The 24,121-nt window shown below is 50.6% G+C and overlaps 2 protein-coding genes across 7 annotated transcripts; both read right to left on the bottom strand.

Annotated features, from left to right (window-relative positions):
- Nucleotides 1–499: 499 nt before the first annotated feature.
- LOC136651945 (uncharacterized) lies at nucleotides 500–12,818 on the bottom strand. Of its 6 annotated transcripts, none has more exons than XM_066628717.1 (5): nucleotides 12,769–12,818; nucleotides 9,375–9,476; nucleotides 7,226–7,884; nucleotides 4,404–4,607; nucleotides 500–2,247 (listed from the first exon to the last, which is right to left on the bottom strand). In XM_066628717.1, the coding sequence occupies exons 3-5, from the start codon at nucleotides 7,689–7,691 to the stop codon at nucleotides 1,157–1,159; spliced, it is 1,761 nt and encodes a 586-aa protein (XP_066484814.1). In that variant the 5' UTR covers nucleotides 7,692–7,884; nucleotides 9,375–9,476; nucleotides 12,769–12,818; the 3' UTR covers nucleotides 500–1,156. The 6 variants fall into 6 exon arrangements, with proteins under 6 accessions (XP_066484814.1, XP_066484811.1, XP_066484816.1 ...); XM_066628714.1 differs by lacking the exon at nucleotides 12,769–12,818 and adding an exon at nucleotides 12,339–12,422; XM_066628719.1 differs by lacking the exon at nucleotides 12,769–12,818 and adding an exon at nucleotides 12,339–12,422 and having other exon boundaries at nucleotides 500–2,244.
- A 3,509-nt stretch (nucleotides 12,819–16,327) lies between these two features.
- LOC136651226 (cathelicidin-2-like) lies at nucleotides 16,328–22,870 on the bottom strand. The gene is made up of 4 exons (XM_066627425.1): nucleotides 22,700–22,870; nucleotides 21,500–21,607; nucleotides 20,612–20,692; nucleotides 16,328–16,399 (listed from the first exon to the last, which is right to left on the bottom strand). Exons 1-4 carry the CDS (start codon nucleotides 22,868–22,870, stop codon nucleotides 16,328–16,330), a joined length of 432 nt encoding a protein of 143 aa, XP_066483522.1.
- Between the last annotated feature and the right edge of the window lie 1,251 nt (nucleotides 22,871–24,121).

The raw sequence follows: 24,121 nt of genomic DNA, 5'->3' as shown, positions 1-24,121 counted from the left end.
TGTAGCAGAAAATTATCAAGAGAAACTTTCTGAGACACTGAGAGGGAGCCTGGCGAGAGGTGGGAGAATGGCTGCACTCCTATTTGCCAGGCTTTGAACCTCCCACTTAAGGGAGGCCTGCAAAGCTTGAGACCTCCTGGGCCACACGCAGCCCCCTAGAGCCTCCAGTTTGTGCTGTATTCCTGGGACTACAAAACAAGGGGGTTGTCAAGCCCATGCTATATGACCAGTGGACCCCAGCCAGCTTTGTGGATCAAACAGCTGCAACGGTGGTTTGGGGAATCTCAAGGTATCACAGAAGTTTTTTAAACCTTTGCAGTTGCTTTCCTCGTGGTGAACTGGGAGGGAGTAGGCTCCCACTGGGTTTTTCCTAAAGGACACGCTCTGCTCCAACTGAAGAGAAGTATGGGTTTGAGTGTTTCATTGTCAAAATGCCTCGAGTGTCAGTAAGTGTTGGCTACTCAGTCTTCACCCCTTGACTAAAGTCCACACAGGTAGGTAGGTTTGTTTTTTTAAAAGGGTTTATGGAGATATGTATGCAAATTAATCCAATAAATGATTTGCATAAAATGCATGAACAACAGTAACTAAGAATCCTCAGTTCCCTGACCCACGAGCAACCCTACTCATACTAGCTGGTTTGCCACTCATCTCCATACCTCACCTCTGAGTTGCATATGCGCTCAAGACATAAATGCCTCATTCAAGCTCGACCCCGTCTTCCTTACACTATGGCTCTTGTGTCTGCACTGATATTTGCAAGTCAGCTGCACACACTGGATGTACATTGATGCAATGCAAACCGCACTGCTGGTGAGATTAGTTATCGAGTGAACATTTTCATGGTCTATGCAAGTATATAGCGCTGCAGGACACTGCCCGCAACAGCACAGGCACAACTGCACACTTCACACACTTGCTTCACTGCACCATTCCACACGCACATTGGTTTACCTTCTCAAGGGATCACCCATGCGCTCTCCTCAGATCCATGCACAACCATCCTTTTCTTATACAATGTGCAATATACCGTACATAGTCACAGACATGATACACACTCTCTGCCCTCTGTACACCTGCGTGGAGGAAATTCTGGAGCTTGGTACATGCTCAGGTGGTGTCTCTTTGTTTAGACTTGGTGAGTGTCCCCATGCCCCTAGCTATTGGTCATGAACAACCTTCTGTGTCTGGACGTAGAGCCGCGGGGGCGGCCTCTACCTCGGCGGGGGATGCCATGAGGGCTTCTCGCGGCTATGCCTGTCTCTCCCCGACCAGCAGCAGCAACTGGGGGTGGTCTAGAGAGCCCTGCTTCAGATTTGAGCGGGAAGAAGAGCGGGGCAGGTTCGGGGGCAGTCTCTTGAGACTCTGGAGGCAAGGTGGCAGGTGATTGCACAGCGGCTGGTGTGATGGTCTGTGAAGCCCGCTCCTGCCGGGCAGTGGCCCGCTCACGCCGGGCAGCAGCTCTCTCCTGCCTCAAGCACCTGAGTTCATCGCGGATGTCGGTCAGAATGCCTAGCAGTCGGAACTGGAGCTCCCTGTCCCGCGCCCGCTCATCTCGCTGCTGCGCCCGCTCCTCCTGCCACATGGCCAACTCCTGGTGGTAGAGCTGGTCCCACTGGTCCTCCATATCCATCAGGCGATGAATGTTAGTCCTCCAGGTCGCACGCCTGCCTTCCCGCAGTCGGGAGCACCCCAGTCCCCGTGGCAAGGAGTGGGAAGCAGGCGCCTGGTCCATCTGGGGTGATGCGGAAGACGGCAAGGACTCCTCCGTCAGCGCCCCAATGTGCAGGGGGGACCGAGACTGTTGCTCCTCCTCTTGCTTCTCCCAGGCAGATCCCATCAGCCCCCGGGGCAAGGAGCTTATCTCTGCGCTCTGGTTAGCAGCTTCTTCTTCCTCTGGCTGTGAGGGGTTGAGTGCTCTGCCCAGAGTGGGGATATTGGAGGCCCCTTCATGGCCCCAGTCCGAGTGGGCATCCATGGGATTGAGGGGATCCTCAGGCAGGGACGCCGCTGAGCCCTGCGAGTTGCACCTTCGGATAAGCATTGCCTGCCGGCCAGACACTTTCACGTCTTCCTCAGCTGACAGCTGCGAGTCTAGGCCAGGCTGCAGTTCCACCCCACCATCAACCTCTGGGCCTTCTCGCTCCTCTTCTTCTGACATGGAGCCATAGGAAACCAGGGACTCGTTCCTCAGCGGAGGAGAGATGGCCGACATTTCCGAGGTCCTCAGCTCTGGTCCTGACTCTGCTGAAACAGAAACAAAAGGAAGGGAGTCAGAAGCAGCCTAGCAGCTATCCAGGCTCGTGCAAATTGGCAAGAGTCAAGGAGCCACTCTGTGCAAATCAGTCATTCAGCTTTGGTTCTCCATCTCACTGGTCTACTTGGATGGGCACACTGATTGCAGGGCACAAGGGGTCATGATGGCCAGTTGCACCCATGGGTTTAAAAGAGAACATTCTTATACAAAAGAAACACCACAAAGCAGGGTACCAAACTCATTTCATACAAAGGGCTGAAGTTGGCATTCATGGTACCCTCTGAGGTCCTGAAGTGACATCATTAAGCAGATGATGGCCACTTTGTTCTCTCATAGAAAATCATTAGCGGCAAATGACAGAAGAGAAAAGGTGCAGCTGTGAGTAAGCTGGGTGGTCTTGGGGGTAAACAGAAACACCTTAAACTCTGAAGATATACACCTGATGATCAGCATCTTCAAGTGGGTGCAAAAATTACCACATAAGTATTGGAGGAGCATTTGAGTGTGCAAAGCACTTCTCATGTAGCCTTGATGCAGTTCTTAGGACCACCCAAAACAGCCACCGCTGTATCAAGAGACCCCATGGAGATCAGCAGAGGTCTTCTTGGAGGAAGAGGACATTTGTCCCCTTCCCCTGAGTAAGGGTGCAGGTCCCACAATGGGGCTATTTGAGTCTGTGCTGGCTGTTTTGCCGGCACAGACTAGAGAATCTCCATGTTGAGCTTTGCAGCCTGACCTGGAGGACAGGATCCCCCACCTCCTGGGCCAGTCACTCGCCTCGCCCCATCTGCCCCCACCCCAGAACGTTCCCCCCCCCCCGTATCATTGCCCGCAGTGCAACATTTCTGGGCACTCCTCTTAGTGCTGAAGTCCAGCGCCGATGGCCCCTCCTCCCCAGGTGCCACAGATGTTCCTTCAGTGCCTTTGCGACACCCTGCACCAGCACTGGAGGGCAGCATCAGTGCTCTGTGAGTATAGGATTGGGTCCTTACTGAGTTTATGGCAGAGGCGAGATTTGCAGCAGGGATATTTGAGTGGCAGTTCAGCCTCTTAGCTAATATGCTACACCAGCACTCAGGAGAAGTATGTGTGACTACAAGAGACCAAGTTCAACATGTCAGAAGCATTAGTAAAGGGACAGAGTCATATCAGCCATGTCTGATTTACTCCTTGCCTCTGCTTTGCTACATCAGACCTCCTTCTCATCTGTTCTAAGTCCAAGGGTGACCTGTTAGAACAGCAATTTTCAACCTTTTACATCTCACGGCACACTGACAAGGCACTAAAATTGTCAAGGCACACCATAGGTTTTTTTGACAACTAACAAGGCACACCATTCTGTTGGTGAGGGATTAACAAGCCCCCAATGGTCCTACTAATAAATGACCCTCCCCCAAACTCCCATGGCACACCTCTGGACCATTTGGGGCACATCAATGTGTCATGGCACACTGGTTGAAAATCACTGCGTTAGAGCAGGGGTGCCCAAACCCCGGCCCTAGGGCCACTTGCAGCCCTTGAGGCCTCTCAATGCGGCCCTCAGGGAGCGCCCAGTCTCCAATGAACCTCTGGCCCTCCTGAGATTTGTTGGAGCCCGCACTGGCCCAACGCAACTGCTCTCAGTGTGACAGCAACTGTTTGACGTCTTGCATGAGCTGTGGGACGAGGGCTCCCTCCACTGCTCGCTGTTTTACATCTGTGATGCAGCAGTGGCAGTGAAGAAAAGGCCAGCCTTGCTTTGTACAAGGCCTTTTATAGGCCTTGATCTTTTGCAAGACCTTCATTCATTCATATAAGTTCATCTTTAATATATTCATTTATGTAAACTTATTCAAATTTTAAATGTAAATTAATTCTTTTTCCCCCCCAATGCAGTGTCAGAGAGATGATGTGGCCTTCCTCCCAAAAACTTTGGACACCCCTGCGTTAGAGAAACCTGTTTTGAACCTTCTGTGTTGCACGTAGAAGGTTCAAAACAATCAGCCTGACTGCATTTTTTTGGCCTTATTCTTGTGGTTTTCCCACTGGGATCTACATTTAGTGGGCTGACTTCTAGCAGGGAGCAAGTGGCCTTGAGACAGACCTAAACACTCTGCTAGTGTAGTATGGAGTTTTGGAACTGAAACTAATAAGCCACCGGCCCTACCTGAGCTGCTCTGCCCTTCGCCTCTGCTGTAGTCACACATCATAGAAGGGTCAGGACTCTGGACTGCCAGTCGAGGCACCAGGGAGCCTTCCAGGTCGGGCAGGGAGGAGGGCTGTCCATTGGTGTCAATGTAGATGCTGGGGTGGCTAACTCCCAACTGCAGGGGCATGAAGGACTGCTTGGATGCCCCAGGGAAGAAAATCTCTGCAGGACAAGAGGACAGTTCAATTCAGACAAGGCTCTTCACGTATTCCAAGAAGGAAATATGACAGTGTTCAGAAACTACCAGTTGTGTTGACAGGCCCAGTGGCTCTCAGGGCCGTGGGATATCACAGAGTCGTGTGGCCCCCCCATGCCTGTGCTGTCAACCCCCTCCCCAGAGCCTGTGCAGCCTCACCTCCAAAAATGACTCCATTTGGAGCCATACAAAGGCACTCCCCCCAGCAGAGACAGTGGAAAACCGACACTCTGTTGTGGGGAGACAATATACTCCTTTGGTCCTGGCTTAGCTACACCACTGGACACTATGAAGGGCCCAGAAACAAGTAGAAATGTAACACTGTCTTCTGTCTTTTCACAATGGAGAGAGGTGAAAAGCGGTGTGCCCCAAGGAACTGTCCTGGGACCAGTGCTCTTCAACCTCTTCATAAATGACCTGGAGACAGGGGTGAGCAGTGAGGTGGCAAAGTTTGCAGACGACACCAAGCTTTTCCAAGTGGTGAAGACCAGAAGTGATTGTGAGGAGCTCCAGAAGGATCTCTCCAAACCGGCAGAATGGGCAGCAAAATGGCAGATGCGTTTCAATGTAAGTAAGTGTAAAGTCATGCACATTGGGGCAAAAAATCAAAACTTCACATATAGGCTGATGGGTTCTGAGCTGTGCGTGACAGATCAGGAGAGTGATCTTGGGGTGGTGGTGGACAAGTCAATGAAAGTGTCGACCCAATGTGCGGCGGCAGTGAAGAAGGCCACTTCTATGCATGGGATCATTAGAAAAGGTACTGAGAACAGAACAGCTAATATTATAATGCCATTGTACAAATCTATGGTAAGACCACACCTGGAGTAGTGTGTCAAGTTCTGGTTGCCGCATCTCGAAAAGGTTATAGTGGAAATGAAAAAGGCACAAAAGAAAGCGACTAAGATGATTACTGGGTTGGGGCACCTTCCTTATGAGGAAAGGCTATGGCATTTGGGCCTCTTCAGCCTAGAAAAGAGACGCCTGAGGGGGGACATGATTGAGACATACAAAATTATGCATGGGAAGGATAAAGTGGACAGAGAGATAATCTTTACACTCTCACATAACACCAGAACCAGGGGACATCCACTAAAATTGAGTGTTGGGCGGGTTAGGACAGACAAAAGAAAATATTTCTTTACTCAGCATGTGGTTGGTCTGTGGAACTCCTTGCCACAGGATTTGGTGATGGCGTCTGGCCTGGACGCCTTTAAAAGGGGATTGGGCAAGTTTCTGGAGGAAAAATCCATTACGGGTTACAAGCCATGATATGTATGTGCAACCTCCCGATTTTAGAAATGGGCTATGTCAGATGCAAGGGAGGGCACCAGGATGCAGGTCTCTTGTTATCTGGTGTGCTCCCTGGGGCATTTGGTGGGCCGCTGTGAGATACAGGAAGCTGGACTAGATGGGCCTATGGCCTGACCCAGCCGGGCTGTTCTTATGTTCTTAACTACAATTCCCAGGAAGCCTTGCAGGTCTCTTGTTACCTGGTGTGCTCCCTGGGGCATTTGGTGGGCCGCTGTGAGATACAGGAAGCTGGACTAGATGGGCCTATGGCCTGATCCAGTGGGGCTGTTCTTATGTACTTATGAATATCGGTTACCATTCCTTACCACATGCTTACTCAGCTTCATTGGCATCCAAATTTTAATTGTTTGGACACTTGAAGAAAGTTGGCACACTATGTCAAAAGTTCAAAAACTCTTTCCTTTGACTCCTATAAACTTGCAGAACACAAATATAAATTCTTGAATGAGCCATTCTACGTATTTAACCCGAGAGACTCCGCTTTCTATGTAGTATAAGAGCAAAAGACCTTGTTGCCTCTGTTCCATGGCCTCCGCAAAGTCCATAAAGCTCCCATAGCCATACGGAACATCATGCTCCATCTCAGTAGTCCATGGGATGCTAAAGCAATGACATGCAAAATACTAACAGCTTCAGTGAGATTGCAAAGGATGTACCCCTTCAAGATGCGAAGGCCGAGCGGCTGATACCTCCATCCACACCATGCAAACTGAACATTGGAAACCATTCACCCATCCCAGGGTTACTATCACTGGATTAAGCTTATCATCATGAACAGCAACAACAATCTAAGGAGCTTCAGGGCCTTAAAACCACACAATTAAAATGTCACCCTAGAAGATAAATCAAGGGCCAATTTGCCTATTTTATTCACATGGAGTCTGGCCTGAGAGAAGGCTACCAGGTGGTGAAAAGTCCTGTGCAAAGAATGATGTCAAACGTGAACTGAACTAAAGTCAGTTAGGAGACAGCAACAGTAGAGCGGTGTTCGTGGTCATTTCAATGAGGCAAGCACAAGAGAACTTCCTCAGGCCTGTGCTCCATGTTAGTGGGTTAGGGAGCCACTTGAATTTCCACCTCTGGCATCCAAATGTCCTGGATAAACAATAAGAGGAACAAGATGCACATCTCTGAGAACTCTCTGCTGCTCAAGAGGACTTCAAGTGGTGAAGCAGCTCAAAAAAAAGCAGCCGTTCCCCCTATTTCTAGGGAGCCCGATTATTCACACACACAGCCTGCTGCAGCCCACCAGTCCTCACTCAACACTCACCTGGGTCCAAGACAATTTCTGGCTCTGAGTCATGGGTTGGCTGCAGAAAGGTGGAAGCGACCATTTTTTCTAGCGGTGTGAGCCGAGGCTTGTGAGGGGGCCCCGGCCTGTGGACAGGCAAGGGCTTCTTGGCAGTTATCTTCTTCTTGACATCCAGCCTCAAGTCCCGCCATTTGTGCTTCAGATCATCAATGGAGCGCTCCGTGTAGCCAAGGAAGTTCACCCGGCTCTGGATTTGCGTCCAGAGCTGTTTCCGGCGGACGGGGTGAGCCCGGAAGGACTCGGAGCCATAGAGGGCACTGAAGTGTCGAACTACATTCCAGACCAGAGTCTCTGTCTCATCGTTGGAAAAGTTAGCTTTCCTTTTCCTGCCAGTTGCATTGGCCTGAGAGGCAGCAGCTGAAGTGGAGGGGGGAGAGTCAAACCTAGGTCCCCATTTGTCTCTCTCCGCTGCCGAGGAAAACATTGGAGTCCGCGAGCCAAGGGGAGCCGGAAGAAGCAGATGCCAGAACAGCTGATAATCTGGCAGTTGTGGCAATATCACAGTTCAAGGCTGTTCCTACCCCAGCACACAAAGCCAGCGGGATTTTATCAGTGCTGCTGCCCAGGGAAGGATTAGAGCCCCGCAGCAGAGTCATTCAGTTTCATGCTGCAGAAACCTGAAAAAGAGGGGAAGGGGATTAAAGGAAGAAAATTCCTGGATGGGGCACCGTAACCTTTCCAAACTTGTGCAGGTGCATGGCTTCAAGAGGACCACAAAAAGTTCATATCAAATCTAGCCCAACATGCATGAAGAGATTGGAGCCAACAAGCTGGCTGAGCACAGTGACATGAGCATGCGCTGGAAGCCTCTGGTGCAAATCTCACCTTGGCTGTCCAATCACTGAAGGGTCTTAGGCATGCCACATTCTCGCAGCATCCATCTCCATCTGCAACTTGAGGACAACAGGGCTGGGCTACTTTGCAGGGTTGTTACACGAATGACTAAACATGGAGCTGAAACACTTTGACCATTTAGAAAAATGGAACACCAGCATTTAACTGCTAAGCATAGACCCTTATTATTATAGACTCCCCTGGATGAGGATATTCTTGACACCTAAACTCTCTGCATTGATAAAGTGGAGAAGAACCATTTAGCTTCAGCCACTTACTCAGTCTTGAGTGTGACAACAGTCGCTTCTGTGTTCTGTGCAAAATTTCATTCCTGTAATCATCCCATTTTAGGGAGGGGAACTGTAACATCGGGCAAAAATGTCTGCTAATCTTGAGGATAGGGAACACAGTCCTCACTGAGGATTCCACAGTCTGATCTGACCTCATCACGGACTGAGATCCAGTTGTGGATAGGCCTACTCAGACTGAAGGTCTGTTCCTAATCTCACTTTTCACTATTCAATTTATCAAGAACGGGGGCCCATCCCAAGCCCCAGCCAGCCATGTGGGACCTGCTTCCTGCCAGGGACAGCTACCTAGCTGTCTTTTCCTGGAAGGAGAGGAGGGGCAGAGTGCGTCACAACAATTCTGCACGCCCTCGGTTTTGAAGGGCAGAAGAAGAGAAAGAGGAAGTCAGGCGAGGGGCAGAGGGGGTAGGAGACTGAGGGTGCCCAATAAGGAGAAGGGGGCTTAGCCAAAGCAACCTCTTCAAAGTCCAAGTCTCTGGCAGGTCTCACTTCAGAACCTGGAGCCCTGTCTACCACGCAAGTCTGAGCCTCCAAAGAAAACAGTGGCAAGAGCACTGCAGTCCAGCTGAGGCTGTGTCCTGGCCCACCTGCTGAAGACCACTCACCCAGCCACATTTGGCTAGCCATGTGCTGGTGTGGCTTCACCATGCTGCCTCTGTGACCCCCCTTAGGTTCCACACTATTGTTGCTGGCAAAACTGCAGGCCAGAGAAATGGCAGCAATGAGCGGGTGGTTAAGGGAATGCAAGAAAACACAGAAAGAGGCAAGTTTGTGGAACCATCCTGCTCCAGAACCTCCCTTTGCAACCTAGAACTTTTGCAGGTGAAAAATCTAACACAATTCTATGGTTTCTAAGACTTTTCAATGGCTGAAGCTCACTCCACTTTTTGCTACAGAAAATGCTAGGCTGTACAAAGAGCTTTTAAACGGCCACGTCACAAGGTGAACCATTTATAGGAACTCACAGTGGTCTGTAACTGTAGCACAGATATTCCCAGGTGTTGCAGGAAACAAACTTGAGGGACTTTGCTTCAGGGTAAGCCAGGAACAGAAGACCATGTTCTCATCTGCAGAAAAACACAACAGAAAATAGGAACATGCTCAGCAGAGCTTGTGGTTTGAATACTCCTGCTGCAAGCATCAGCACTTGGAAAACAGATCCAAGCAACAGTATTGTCATAAGATGAAACTCTTTGACTTCAGGTTAAACCATGTAGGACTCCCTACCACTCCTGTTCTCAGAATCACTGGTGCCAGTCAGCATGTGGCAACTCATGCACAAAAGCCAGCGTGGTCCACTCTAGCAGGCAGGATGATGGGGTTGAAGACGGGATCCTCTTTTCCCACGTAATGCTTGCACCTCTCATGCTACATACGCAATTCACAGACTAAAGAGCAGAGAAAAGGCACTTCTACTGGAAATGACCATTCTAGCCAATTCATAACTTACAGAATACAAAACTGACATACAGCACATCAGACCATTGGTCTATCACCTCCAGTGCTGCCTGCCCCAACCATGCCTGCAGCTGCACACCAGAGTCTCAGACCAGAGGTCCTTTCCCAGTCCTACTTGGGATCTTTTTAGTCAGTTGATGCCAGCAAATGAACCAGGGAACTCCTACATGCAAAACCTGTACTTGATTAAGACCCCATCCCATGCACAATAGAGCTTTACATGCACATTATGAGCTGCTTCTAAAGCCTCATGTGTGGCACACATTTCAGCTCAGACATAAAGATCATTGGATTGCCCTGTGGAAGTCATCACTTCTTGGCCCAAACAACCTTACAAATATCAAATAAGTCATTATAACCGAACTGTGAAGAATTTTATTTGCTGAAGCTCCACAGTGCACTGAAGCCACATGTAAAAGTCCAGAAGCTTATCATCCTAACCAGTCTCATTTTAAGGGTGGTAAACATACTAAAAGGGGAGGGAGCACAGGTTGGTGGCCAAGTCCCTGCCTGACATGCAGAAGGACCCTGGTCCAGTCCCCACAGCATCTTCAGGTGGGGCTGGCAAAAGATCCAGCCCTGAAACTCTGGAGAGCTACAGCCAGTCAGGGTTGACAATACTGCACTAGAATCAGCCATTTTCCACCTGTGAGTGAGAACCCAGGGGGAATTATTATTATTCACATTTTTATACTGTGTACACAGCTGCTCCCCTCCTTTTGGTCCTCACAACAACCCTGTGAGGTAGGTGAGACTGAGAGAAAGTGACTGGCCCAAGGTCATCCAGGAAGCTTTGTGGCTGAGGGGGAATTTGAACCTGGAACTTCCAGGTCTAAGTCCACCTCCCAAACAACGACACCCCCTGGAATGCCAAGCACCCCTTATCCACAATTGGTGTTCATAACCTCACTCTGATAAAAAGTGTGACTGTCCTATTTTGCATAATCCTAAGGATTAGATAGATGTGCCTGGATGAAATGGACAAAACACATAACATAATATTTTACACACCAAGAAAGATTATCACTACCAACAGTTGGCACAATAATGAAATCCATACAAAAATAACAGAAGGTTGCACATTTTTTGTCATGCACAAAGGTGATCAGGTCATACTTCCAGCTGAAGGTTATTTTCAGCTGGAAGTGGCTAAGAAGTATGGGGGGGGAGTGCAACAAATCCAATGGTTCCCAAACTGACTGCGGCTGCGATGCCCTTGGAACCCAGGAGGGAGTGGTGGTGATGGGAAATACATCATGGAGTGATATCACTGGCTACTCACTTCTGGGTTCAGGGGTCATCACAAACCTCCAAGCAGTGGTCAGAGAGTCAGGGTGGGTGGAAAGGCTTTCCTTAGTGTGCAGTTTTCACATGCTGCAGTCTCCCTGCTGGGGCAGCCTGCAACACGCAATGCCCCAGGCTGCCCCAAAGCTGCCCTCAGCTGTGACTGTGTTTTGGCCAGTTCACTTCAACACTTCTTGTGCACCATTTGGAAGCAGGCGGAGGTGCCAGCCAACACAGGCTGTTCCTTGAATGTCCAATGGGGAAGATGAGCCAGTTTCAAGACTGCTGCCCTGGACAGCCTTTCTGGGGAAGGCGCACTGTGCTCAGCGGGGCAGACACCACGCCTGCACGACATCCTCTGCGGCCCCCATGCGGGCAGCAGGAGATGGATGCGGCACCCCACAGCTCCCAGCTCAGGTGGACCGCTCCCAGTTCTGTGCCCAGCACCCCCACCTGAGGACTGGGATGCGGCGAGGGGGGCAGGCAGGAGGGGGCCTGAGAAGCCTGTTGCTGGAGAGCCCAGGGGAGGAGGGGCTTCCGGGGCGAGCGAGGGGCCTGGCAGCCGGAGGGGGGCCCTTCTCCCCGGGGCTCTCAGCGCCCCCTCCAGCCGGCCCGCTTCCTCGGGGGCTCCGCGGCGAGCTCGGCCGCCCGCAGCCGCTCCAGAGCCGGGGGCGGCGGCACCTGCGCCGGGCGCGCAGCCCTTCCCGGACGCGGCGCCGCGCGGAGGCCTCTGTGTCCCCGGGCGGGACGCCTTCCGGCCAGGCGAGAGGCTCTCCGGGGCGCCGCCGAGGGACCCGCAGCCCGCCCCCGCAGGGAGCGCCACGCTCCGAGGGACAGCGGGCGCCGCTGCTCCGCGGGGAGACGGAGGGCCCCGTCTGGGCCGCGCACTGGCCGCAGGGCCGGCGGGGGCGGGACCGTCTGCGGAGCTCCCGGAGGCCGCGGCCCGGCGGGAGGCGCCGCGCACTGCTGGCCGGCCTGCTCCCGAGGAAGCCCGGCGGGCGCTCCGCTCCGCAAGGGGTTCCCGGCGCGGATCCTGCTCCTCCGCGCAGCCTCGCGGCGCCGCCCGAGACGGAGGGCGGCAGGAGCAGCCGCCGCCTCCGCGCCTCACTCGCCGGGTGCACCGCCCGCTGCAGCGGCTGCTCGGCGCGGAGGGCGCGCCCGGCCCGGCCCCGCCGCAGCGCCCTTACCGCGCAGCGCCCTCCTGCAGCCCCGCGCGGACGGGCCGCCCAGCCTCGTCCTCCGGCGCCGCGCGCTCAGTGGCTCCGCACCCGCCGCACGCAGGACAGCGAGAGGAGCAGCGGCCGCGCTTCCTCCGCGCTGCCCTCTGCTGGAGGCGCCGCCGTGGAGGTTCAGCCGGGTGCCAGCCTCCGGGCGGGTCTACTCGGAGGAAGCCCCGTCGCGGGCAGGGGGGAGGGTGGCCGCCCCGAGCCCGAGCCTGCCTGCTCAGAAGTAAGTCCCGGTATAATCAGTGGGGCTTGCTCCCATGCAAGTGTGGATAGGATCGCAGCCTGAGAGCCCGATCCTGTGCCTGCCTACTCAGAAGTAAGTCCCATTATAGACAGTGGGGCTTACTCCCAGGAAAGTGTTCATAGTCTTGCAGATGCAGAGCCTCCCCACCAGAGTTCTTTGAAGAGCACCATGTGAGATGAGGCAGGTGAGGCTGAGCCTCCCCTCTGGAGTCCTTCCAAAAGCATTGCCTCCACCATGTGGGTTGAGTGTGCTTGTGCCTCACAGGGCCAGCAGGGAGGCGGTGCCTCACCTGCCTCCCCACCCCTTGCCTCACATGGCAGTGGTGCTTTTCAAAGGACTCCAGTGGGAAGGCTCTGCCCACCTGCCTCCCCACCCCCTGCCTCACATGGCAGCGGTGCTTTTTGAAGGACTCTAAAAGTTGTTGGAGGAGGGTCGTTTATTAGCAGGGCCATGGGGGGTGTGAGCCTCCCACCAGCAGTGTGGTGTGCCTTGTGCATTGTCCAAAAACTGCTGGTGTCCCTTGACAATGTGAGTGCCTTGTCAGTGTGCTGTGAGATGAAAAAACTTGGAAATCGCCATACTCCAGCAACTGGTATGGAGTTGTGTACTGCCCCTGCGAACATGGAGGTTCCATGTCATTACAAATGGCCAGTGAAAACCCATCACTCCTCCTGAATGTGTCTCCTTCCTACAACCACCTAAGCCTGTAGAAATCATCTCATCTTGTGCATGGATGAGTCCAGTTCTCTTTTTCAATGAAGTTTTCCTGGGCAACACAGAGTTTCTATACATAGGGAAAGTGGATGATGATGATGATGATAATAATAATGAGATTTTCACACAATCAGGTAGGTGTTGTGGTGGTGGTGGTTATCCTCGTCATCATCATAGGCAATTTTAAAACAGAAGAAGTGATGCCTAAAAAGAGCACCAGCAGCGAGGGCACTTCTGCTAGGGTGTGCAGACTTGGGGCCAGGGCAGACTTATGGGGGTGTGTGGCCTTCAAGGATGTGTGGTGAGTGGGAAGGCAGGGGAGACTCTGCCTCCCTACCAGAGTCCTTTGAAAAGCACCGCTGCTATGAAAATGAAGATACCAAAATATTATGGGATTTCCAACTGCAGACAAACTTCTATCGCACAATATACCAGACGTAACTATAGTCGAGAAAAACAAGTCAAAATCGTTGATATGGCAGGACCAGGTGATAGGAGATTAGAAAAAGAACTGGAAAAAACAGCAAAATACAAAGATTTTCAAGTGGAATTGAAAGGTTGTGGCGGAAGAAGACCAAAGTGATCCCAGTGGTGATTGGGGTCCTTGGTGCTATTCCAAAACACTTTGAAGAGCACCTGAACAGCAGGGGGGGGGCGCCCACAGAAATTACCATCCACCAACTACAAAAAGCAGCTTTACTGGAAACAGCTTACATTTTGCGAAGGTATTTGTAACATCAAAATAGGATGAAACGAGGCTTCCCAGGCCCTTGGGAAGGACTTGATGTCTGGGTAAAACAAGCCAGTCAACAACATCCACCTGACTGCAAAAATCTCATAATGATACCAGCATCTGGGCAGGTTTATGTTTGCCTTTTCACCTTGATAGATGGTGAGGTTGTAGTTAAACACAGTGCCCTCAAGATGGCAGCACACTGCATGTTTTAGTAGCACTTCCTTGATGCTGCCCATCAGATTTTGCCTTTCCCTATTCAGGCAAGCATGTTCCCTGTGGGGAGCAGGACAGGATGGAACTGCAAACTGAACAGTAGCATTGGCCTGGTTTGCTGCCAAGCTCACAACATTGTGGCACCATGGAGACTCCACAGTCTATAGAGCTGAAGATCAAAGTATGTTAAATGTATAGGTTGGCCCTGTGTCTTTATGTGACATACTAGTGACAGCAGAGGCCTGACAGAGACTATGGCACACAGGAAGCGGTATTTAACATTTGTAGCTATGCTGCAACCCTAACAAAAATGGCTCCCCAAGGTTGTTTTGGGAACCTTGGGAACATCTTCCTGGGAAGATGTTCCATTGGCACCTGTGGAAGCTTCCCTAGGCCCTCAGTTTGGCTGTACTTGTCGTAAGAGGCGACTAAACAGCCACCGGGTAGATGGGATGAGGCAGCTCATCCGAGAGAAGGAAAACTCTGATCCCAAACCTCCACTGCCTTGTGGCTACATCCAGTTATGGAAAAGGCTTCAGGAGTCAACCTCGAGGCAAAATCCGGAGCTGGAGTCCCTGACGCAGTTCATGGCTGAACACAGTCACGTTCTGGCAACTTCTGCGACGCCGCTGGAACCAACCGTATTGGCCTCTCCATTGGACCATTTCAGCGACGTGGAGAGGGGGGATTTGCTGCATGGGTAACAGCCTATCCTCCATACCTACTTTACCCAGGCTTCGCGCACTGGAGAGGACACTCTGTTTGATTGGGATTGTGGTGGAAAAGGATTAAATATGGTGCTCTCCTGATCCTGACCTCTTTGCTCACACAGCTACTACTTAACTTAAAAACCAAGAAACCTCATCCACGTGCCTTCATCCACTCTTCTAGCCCAAAAGATGGCTGGACACCATGAACTGGCACGGCCTTTTTCCACTTTGTCTGAGTCTGGCGGTGGGGGCTTGCCTTTGGTGTGGGTGACGGTTCATTTCTCAGGTTGTCTTGTCTAATAATTTCCATTAAAATTCAAAAACCAAACATGTCAAATGTTACCACTGAGGGGCTCCGAGACAGGAAGCCTGGGCCAGGGGGTGTCATGCCACGAGAATTATAGAATACTGTGCACCCTGCAGGAATTAGGTATGAACAGATTTGGGCTGCATCACATCAGAGTCTGGATGGCTGCTATGGGAAATCTAGCAGAGCCTCTCAGCCAGCTAAGTGCATGCTGGTCCCAAGCACTGGTGTAGCTGGAGGGGGTGCAAAGCATGAAATATGCACAAAATTTTGCATATGCCTCCGTTTTGCTCCCCCCCCCCGCTCGGAATGCCTCCAAAGGGAAGGGGGAGGAACCTCTTGCACACTGCAATGAGGCTTCCTGCAAAACTTAGTGCACCCCCTCTAGCTATGCCACTGGTCCCAAGAACATTTACATACAGGTGTGATTGTGTGCTCCAGCAATTGTCATAAGAACATAAGAACAGCCCCACTGGATCAGGCCATAGGCCCATCTAGTCCAGCTTCCTGTATCTCACAGGGGCCCACCAAATGCCCCAGGGAGCACACCAGATAACAAGAGACCTCATCCTGGTGCCCTCCCCTGCATCTGGCCTTCTGACATAACCCATTTCTAAAATCAGGAGGTTGCGCATACTCATCATGGTTTGTACCCCATAATGGATTTTTCCTCCAGAAACTTGTCCAATCCCCTTTTAAAGGCATCTAGGCTAGACGCCAGCACCACATCCTGTGGCAAGGAGTTCCACAGACCGACCACATGCTGAGTAAAGAAATATTTTCTTTTGTCTGTCCTAACCTGCCCAACACTCAATTTTAGTGGATGTCCCCTGGTTCTGGTATTATGTGAGAGTATAAAGAGCATCTCCCTATCCACTCTGTCCATCCCCTGCATGTCTTCCAAGCTGAGATAAAGTCAAAGGGTTTTTGAGCCCCCCCCCCCCCCCACTTCGCACCAACTTCTGGTACTGTCGCGATAAAGCCTTCTTTCCCAGGGCCTCCTTCCTGTTCTGCTAGCAATGGGGCCTACTTCGCAATCTCTTGTGGAACCTCAAGCTTTAAGAAGGGCTTATTGAAATGCTGGCACAGCATCTCCTCCTGAAAGGCACATAAAGAATGATGCTCATTATGCATGAGGGAGAAAGGGCACATTCTGGACATGCCAGGGCTGAGCAGTCTTCCAGTCCCTTGAAAGCTGAAAACTGCCAGGTCTCAGCCCTGTCCAACTTTCTGGCACTGATGCAGCCATGCATGTGGTGGTAGGGGCAGGCCACGGAGACTTCTTCAAGGTAAGGAAACATTTGTTCCCTTCTTGGGGCTGCGTTGTGACTGCATCAGCGCTGGAGAGTTGGATTGAGACCTGAAAGTGTCCAGCTCAGGCCATCCTCAGATCAAGACAGCCAGCAAGAGTCTCTCTGCCCCATCTTTGAGGGAATGTATAGATGCGCTTTGTTCATGCATATGGGCCCTGGTCTGTGCTTTGCAGCTCCATAGTGTTTGCTCACTCGCAGAGTAACCCTGTGAAGAAGACTCCAGAAGAGGAGACATGCCAGTGTGTGACAGCGGGAAAACAGGAAGTGCTGTTGTTGCCCACCCTCATTCATTGCAGGGGGCCAGAAGACCATTTCCCTAGCAGAGCAGGATGCTCCAGGCACTTCACACACTCACTTCTGGGTCACATGCTTGTCTCGCCTTCCTTCAAGACACACAGCGCACAACCCCAGTGGGACAAGAACAAGTCTAGGCAGTCTGGTTGAAGATTTATTGTGAATGCAACTGAATTTAGGAGGGAGGAAAACGAAGAGCTATCAAGGGGAGATTTCTTCCAAGGCGTTCTTTTGCATCATCGTCTTAGCTCTTCAGGGGTCATTGTGCTGCAATTACTCATTTGAGCTCCCACCTCTAAATATCCTTCCAAATAGGCGACCAAAGATGCGACCAAGCCCTCTGAATCTGGTGGTGCGGACAGGCTGGTGGGAAGAAACAGACACAGAGCATGAGCTGACCTGTCATTCAGGTGCAACATAGCTTGGGGTGGGGGGTGGCGGCTGCATATTTGCTCCCCTGCTTGAGTTTGCCTTTGCAAAGTGGCTGAGGCCTAAGAAGCAATTGCAGTTTGAACCAAGCCGTAGGTCCATCTGGCCTGGCTAGGACTCCAAGGCCTCCAGCAGAGGGCCTAACTGCCTGCAATTCCACCTGAAGTGCTCCACCACTGAGCTCTAAACCCTTTCCAAAGGAAGAATGGCTAATTGCTCTGGGGCTGCAGGCCTGAGGGTCAAGGACACAGCCTCAAGTGCTTCATTTAGGGAGCACGGTTGCCCCACCTGTCTCACTGGAAAAACACCCTGGCAAAGGAGAGACCAGCCTGACCCCCAACCCTTGGCTAGAGAAAGGGCAGCTGCAGGAAGCTTGTTCCCCTACTCTGGAGCACTCTGCCCAAGTCGCCCCCAATTGTAGAAAGGAGGGGGAAACTGTGGTCTCTTACAGCAAGGAAAGCCTCCCCTGGGTGCACTCTGTTCCTCCTCAAACTGATCTCCCTCTTCTAGCTTCCTCCTTGACTTCCCTCCCTTTGTGTGTCTTGTCTTTCTAGTTTTAAGCTCCAGGGCAGTATAAAAATATGATCAGCCAATTAATTAAATGGGTAGAAATCATCCTTTGGCCCTGAGGAGCATGCCTAAGACTGCTTTTTCAAAATACTTATTTCCACCTTTCAGCCACTGGGTGGCAATAAACAGCAATTTATAACCCAAAGAATATGGGGTTAACATAACATAAGAAAAGCCCCACTGGATCAGGCCATAGGCCCATCTAGTCCAGCTTCCTGTATCTCACAAATGGCCCACCAAATGCCCCAGGGAGCACACCTGATAACAAGAGACCTGCATCCTGGAGCCCTCCCTTGCATCTGGCCTTCTGACATAGCCCATTTCTAAAATCAGGAGGTTGCGCACACACATCATGGCTTGTAACCCGTAATGGATTTTTCTTCCAGAAACTTGTCCAATCCCCTTTTAAAGGCCAGATGTCGTCACCACATCCTGTGGCAAGGAGTTCCACGGACCAACCACACGCTGAGTAAATAAATATTTTCTTTTGTCTGTTCTAACTCTCCCAACACTCAATTTTAGTGGATGTCCCCTGGTTCTGGTGTTATGGGAGAATGTAAAGAGCATCTCTCTATCCACTTTATCCTTCCCATGCATAATTTTGTGTGTCTCAATCATGTCCCCCCTCAGGTGCCTCTTTTCTAGGCTGAAGAGGCCCAAACGCCATAGCCTTTCCTCATAAGGAAGGTGCCCCAGCCCAGTAATCATCTTAGTCACTCTCTTTTGCACCTGTTCCATTTCCACTATGTCTTTTTTGAGATGCGGTGACCAGAACTGGACACAATACTCCAGGTGTGGCCCTACCATAGATTTGTACAACGGCGTTATAATATTAACTGTTTTGTTCTCAATACCCTTCCTAATGATCCCAAGCATAGAATTGGCCTTCTTCACTGCCGCCGCACATTGGGTCGACACTTTCATCGACCTGTCCACCACCACCCCAAGATCTCTCTCCTGATCTGTCACAGACAGCTCAGAACCCATCAGCCTATATGTGAAATTTTGATTTTTTGCCCCAATGTGCCTGACGTTACACTTACTGACATTGAAGCGCATCTGCCATTTTGCTGCCCATTCTGCCAGTCTGGAGAGATCCTTCTGGAGCTCCTCACAATCACGTCTGGTCTTCACCACTTGGAAAAGTTTGGTGTCGTCTGCAAACTTAGCCACCTCACTGCTCACCCCTTTCTCCAGGTCATTTATAAAGAGGTTGAAAAGCACCGGTCCCAGGACAGATCCTTGGGGAACACTGCTTTTCACCTCTCTTCATTGTAAGTTAGTTTGCTGCTTTAAAATTCATCTTTCCCTCTTTCTCTTACGGGGGGGGGGGGAACCATTTTTGGGTAAGTGTAGGTAGGATTGCAGCCTAGGATTGTAAAAAAATTTTCTCCTTGATGATGTCACTTCTAGTCATGACATCACTTCTGGTGGGTCCTGACAAGATTCTTTTTCCAAAGAGTGGGTCCCGATGCTAAATGTGTGAGAACCACTGCTCTAAGATATGGGTCAAGCTGAAAACTCAGCCTCTAAGGAGCCATCTGCACTTATCATGAACCCTGGAAGTGAAACTTCAGAATCCCTGGCCAGGACCAGAAATTTGGGCCACTGTTACTGTGATAAGCTCTTGAAAGATATTCAAATGGCTGCATTGGGATCTTCTCTGGAGGGCAAACTTCCTGATGGCACCAAGATGAGCCCTATTGACATGCAAATAGATTGTATGGATATTCACAGGATGCAACATCAACACACTAGAACAGGGACAATTAGCACTCTGGTAGGGCAGTGAAAAATGGAATTCTCTCTCCTCTTTCAAGGGAAGACACCAGAGGATCTCATGCACACCTTTTCCTCTAATCTCATAAATAAGTGATTTTCAATGTTTTTCTTCTCATGGCACACTGACCTCCATGATCTCTATTTAAGACAATGTGCACCCAAACTGGCTTCCAGTTATGTCCAGGAGGCCTTCTGAAGATGCTAGGAGGCTGGTGTGACCTCCAGAGGACCAGGCATGGCTGAGGGGGGGGAGGTGCTGCCCCCAGGTGAGGGAGGTACCCTGGGCCCCAAAGATTTTGGTATCTGTGGTGGTGGTGGGGGGTCATGGAACTGCTCCTCTTCAGATACCGAGGGCCCACTGTACTTGACGCAGCTGAGCATCATTCATCTACAGAATTGGCTCCCAGAGGTTGTAGTGGTTGGATGGCCTGATTAGACAAAGTCATGGAGGAGCAGAGATCTCTCCCTAGTCATGACTCAGGATGGTTACACCCTACTTGCAGGCTCAGAGTGTGGTTTGCCTCAATGTTCCCTTCTGGTTGGATATCTGGGAGAAGGATCCTGGAATAGGCAAACTCTAGATCCCACTCAGCAGGGCTTTCTTCCTGTTCCTGCGGTCAGCGAGCATGTTCCCCAGTTGCCAGCAATCAATCAATCAATCAATCAATCAATCAATCAATCAATCAATCAATCAATCAATCAATCAATCAATCAATCAACAGTATTTATATACCGCTTTTCAGCAACATCAAGATGCTTTCCAACAAGTTATGACCTGAATAAAATACCTGCCAGGGTCAAGGCCTAAGCCAGAGAAGAGGTAGCCCAGCAGGTCTTTGGGTGCCCCATCTGCTTGATGGAAGGCACTTGTCCTGGCCATGGAAAACTGCCCCCCCCCAAATCTAATAAGAGAAATGCTCACCCCTTGAACTGTGTTACATGTGACGACGATAAGGGAGTTTGCCTGCTTGGTGGAGAAATACCCGGAACAATCCTTCATTATCTGCAAAGGGAAAACAAAGGTTAGGCCTCAGGATCTGCTTTGGAAACTCAGAAATACAGTATTTATCTCGGCAAACAGAAGGTATAGATATAACATAGACCAGTCCATTACAGGACTTTGGATAGTTATTTTTATGAGCAGTAAAAACATCTGGCCAAGAAACGGACTGAGGCTGTCAACTGTCCAGAATTGCATCCTGGGTTGCCCCAAGAGCCAGAATTACTTGCTCCAGAATTACTGTTTTAGCTATATGAAAATGTATGCAAATAGAATTGTTTGATTAATTGACTAAAACTCAGATAATCAGTGACTGAGGTTTATTTAATTGGGTGACACAGCCCTACTTTGGAACACATGCAGCAGTAATAAAGATGATAGCTCTCATGAGCATGTGCAGAATGCTGTTTCATCAGTTCCAGGTTACCATAAGAACATAAGAACAGCCCCACTGGATCAGCCATAGGCCCATCTAGTCCAGCTTCCTGCATCTCACAGTGGCCCACCAGATGCCTGAGGGAGCACAAAAGACAGCAAGATACCTCATTCTGGTGCCCTCCCTTGCATCTGACATAGCCCACTTCTAAAATCAGGAGGTGGCACATACACATCATGGCTTATAACCCGTAATGGATTTTTCCTCCAGAAACTTGTCCAGTTCCCTTGGATTGGATAGCCCCTCCTCCCCAAGCATCTGGGAATGGATGAGGTTTTAGGAGGGCACAGTTCCTGGGTGGACTGGAGCCCTTGCTCCTCTCACTTTGGAAATCGAGTGCCAAAACGGCATTTATTCACGAAGAAGTTCCTTACCCCATCAGGCTTGAATTCACATTGCTCGATGACAGCTTTCTTGGTGGCTGGGCACACGGTCTCCTGGATGGTGAAGTTCAGGGGCAGAAGAGTTCCAGAACCTGAGCTCTGAAAGGGAAGCAGACAATGGCAGCCATGAAGAAGCCTTCCCCCCACCCCCGGGGTCTCCAGTACATCACACGTGTCCCCTTCTCAGAGCCCCCCTCCTTTGTCACAGACTCAGCTGGTTGCTCTAGTATAGTCCATAGACTTGAAGAGCCACTGCCAGTCAAAGTCCTGGGCTATGGTGACCTGACTCTCTATAAGGCAGCTTCATGTGTCAAATACCGGTTGCTAATGTATGTGATACCATCCAGTGTGGATGCCTGAAAAGGTAATAGGTGGCAGACACTGATGTGGAATAGCACATCCTCAGAAAGCATTTTCGCTGTCAAACACTCCCACATTGAGAAAACATTTGCAATCCAAATCTGCAGAGGAGGATTTTGAAGGAAGCCAGACCCATGACGGGAAATTCATCACCATTGTAGCTGACACCACACTGAAGTTTATCAGTGGTGTAGTGGTAAATTTTAACGAGCAGGGGCTCATCATGACATCACCCCAGAGACAGGACAGAGACGAGGGTGGGGAAGGGTGTGCATCAAGGCAAGGAAGAGGGTGGTACTGGCGGAAGCAGCTCCACCAACATCCTATCCCACTACTCAGGTCCACACAAACTTCTGCCAGCAAAATCACTGGTGCAGGGCTGAGTAGATCGATCCATCATGGTAGTGGAGGCTTACCCCCGAGCAAGGGAACAAATGTTTCTTACCTGGAGGAGACTCTAGGACTCCCCTCCCCCACAGGGTGCAGCATGTTCTCCAGTGGTGCGGCTGCATCGATGGGGCCGGATTTAGATAGGATTGGGCTGCTTATGAGCTACTTACTGTCTCTTAGGCAGCAATTTGAAAAGGTCTAGACACGAACATGAACCCCTAGGAAAACAGCTCAGTTTGTCTCCTGATGAACCAGGTGCTTCTTTTTGGCTGAAATACTTTCTGAAGTGTCCAAGGCAGCACCCGAGTACTGCTGGTGATCAGGACAGCACTGCTCTTGCTGCAAGAGATGCCCTGGACCTCTGCTTCCCCCCTTGGCTACACCCCGATCCTTACCTTCAGCAGGACCAGCTCTCCTAACAGGCCTCCTCTCCTCACTTACCTGTGCAGGTTGAGGCCTTGCTTGAAAGACACGGAAGGCATTCTGCACATTTGGGCCTTGGTTGTAGATCTCAATGAACCGAGAAAGGGCTTCCTCAGTGGCCTTTGGAGACTCAGTGGGGGCAGCAGTGACCAGGCCAACCAGAAGCAGAAGTGCCCAGGAGCTCTCCATGGTCTTCTCTGCTTTCAGCCTAGAAGTGGTGTGTCTTGCCCTGGCCAAGGTACTCTTTATATAATCTGGTCTTGCCTCTTTGGAGGCAATAACTTCTAGGGGTCTTTGGTTTGAGGCTAAGAGAGGAAGCTTTCTCAAACTGTGAGTTCTTGGCCCACAAACCTGTTGACTAATACACACCACTGGCCTGAGAATAGCAGAAGTACCATCTCAGGAGGGTGGGAGGTGTGTGTTTCTGGGGATTTATGGAAAGTTTCAGAAGCCTGATCTTGGGATATTCCAATTAAATTGCAAGGGAAGTCATTAAGAACATTTGCTGGAGCTACTTTGATATACAGGACAGATATTATCAATTACTGTTAGTCATGATTGCTAATAGAATGGCCAGCTTCTGGGGCAATATATTCAGCTCAGATGGGGTGGGGGTGGAGTGGGGGAGGTCTGTTGCCTTCATGGCATGCTTGAGAACTTCCCATCTGAGTGGTCACTATGGGAAGTGGCTGGTTGAGTTTATGTCTGATCCTGCAGGGCTTTTTAAAAGGTTTTGATGTGTACCGTATGTTGAGCATCACCAGAAAATTGTACTCCAGTCCTCTGCGACTTCATATGGCAGGTCAAGACTAGCCTCTTGGATTCTGTTGCGTGGCTGCTTAGAGTAACTTTAAATGAGTAGATTGATGGGCCAACATTGGCTGCCACCGGGCAACTTTTTTGTTTCTTCTTGTCTCTTATAATCCTGTGCATCATTTTTATGTATTTAGGTTTTAACGTTTTCTTGATGAAAAACATGCAAGACACAGCCTGGTCCTGAAGACGGAATTGCCTCATGTTGTCTGTGTATCTCATTCCTTTAAATATTGTCCCACAGGTGATGGGACATTATCTAGTCTGGGCAAAGGGGAAGGGGGTGCCTGAACTCCTGTATCTTTTGTTGTTGTGGAGAGGAAGACGGGGGGGGGGGCAGAAGATTCAACATACCTGGCACTTGTCAGAGGATGACGAGAAGGGCCTAGAAAGTATCGCCTCCTGGGACAGTGTCTACCCAACGTTCTGGCAAGTGGCCTATTGTTGTTCCCCAACAAGATTGCCACATCCTCTTTGGTTAACGGGTGTCCAGAAGTGTCTGGAAAGAACGGTTCTCATTCCCCTATTGTGACAGTTGGGAAGGAGAAGTCCCCCTTCCCCTCTGTGAACCTCTGCAACGGTATTGATGACCGATCACCTTGCAAATATTCTTGCAACACTGTTGCA

The sequence above is a fragment of the Tiliqua scincoides genome, chromosome 5 (genome assembly GCF_035046505.1).
Source record: "Tiliqua scincoides isolate rTilSci1 chromosome 5, rTilSci1.hap2, whole genome shotgun sequence".
NCBI classification, from domain to species: domain Eukaryota; kingdom Metazoa; phylum Chordata; class Lepidosauria; order Squamata; family Scincidae; genus Tiliqua; species Tiliqua scincoides.
Note: the sequence above shows the minus strand (reverse complement) of the source record. Positions and strands in the feature narration are given on the sequence as shown.

What these genes read in the sequence shown, in the direction of transcription:
- LOC136651945 (XM_066628717.1), bottom strand. Translation starts at nt 7,691, where the DNA reads ATGTTTTCCTCGGCAGCGGAGAGAGACAAATGGGGACCTAGGTTTGAC. An exon ending in AGAAATTGTCTTGGACCCAG is followed by an intron (nt 4,608 to 7,225) that starts GTGAGTGTTGAG and finishes CTTGTCCTGCAG; the next exon opens with AGATTTTCTTCCCTGGGGCA. An exon ending in CGAAGGGCAGAGCAGCTCAG is followed by an intron (nt 2,248 to 4,403) that starts GTAGGGCCGGTG and finishes TTTCTGTTTCAG; the next exon opens with CAGAGTCAGGACCAGAGCTG.
- LOC136651226 (XM_066627425.1), bottom strand. Translation starts at nt 22,870, where the DNA reads ATGGAGAGCTCCTGGGCACTTCTGCTTCTGGTTGGCCTGGTCACTGCT. An exon ending in GTGAATTCAAGCCTGATGGG is followed by an intron (nt 20,693 to 21,499) that starts GTAAGGAACTTC and finishes TTCCCTTTGCAG; the next exon opens with ATAATGAAGGATTGTTCCGG. An exon ending in CATGTAACACAGTTCAAGGG is followed by an intron (nt 16,400 to 20,611) that starts GTGAGCATTTCT and finishes TGTGCCTTTCAG; the next exon opens with GAGGAGATGCTGTGCCAGCA.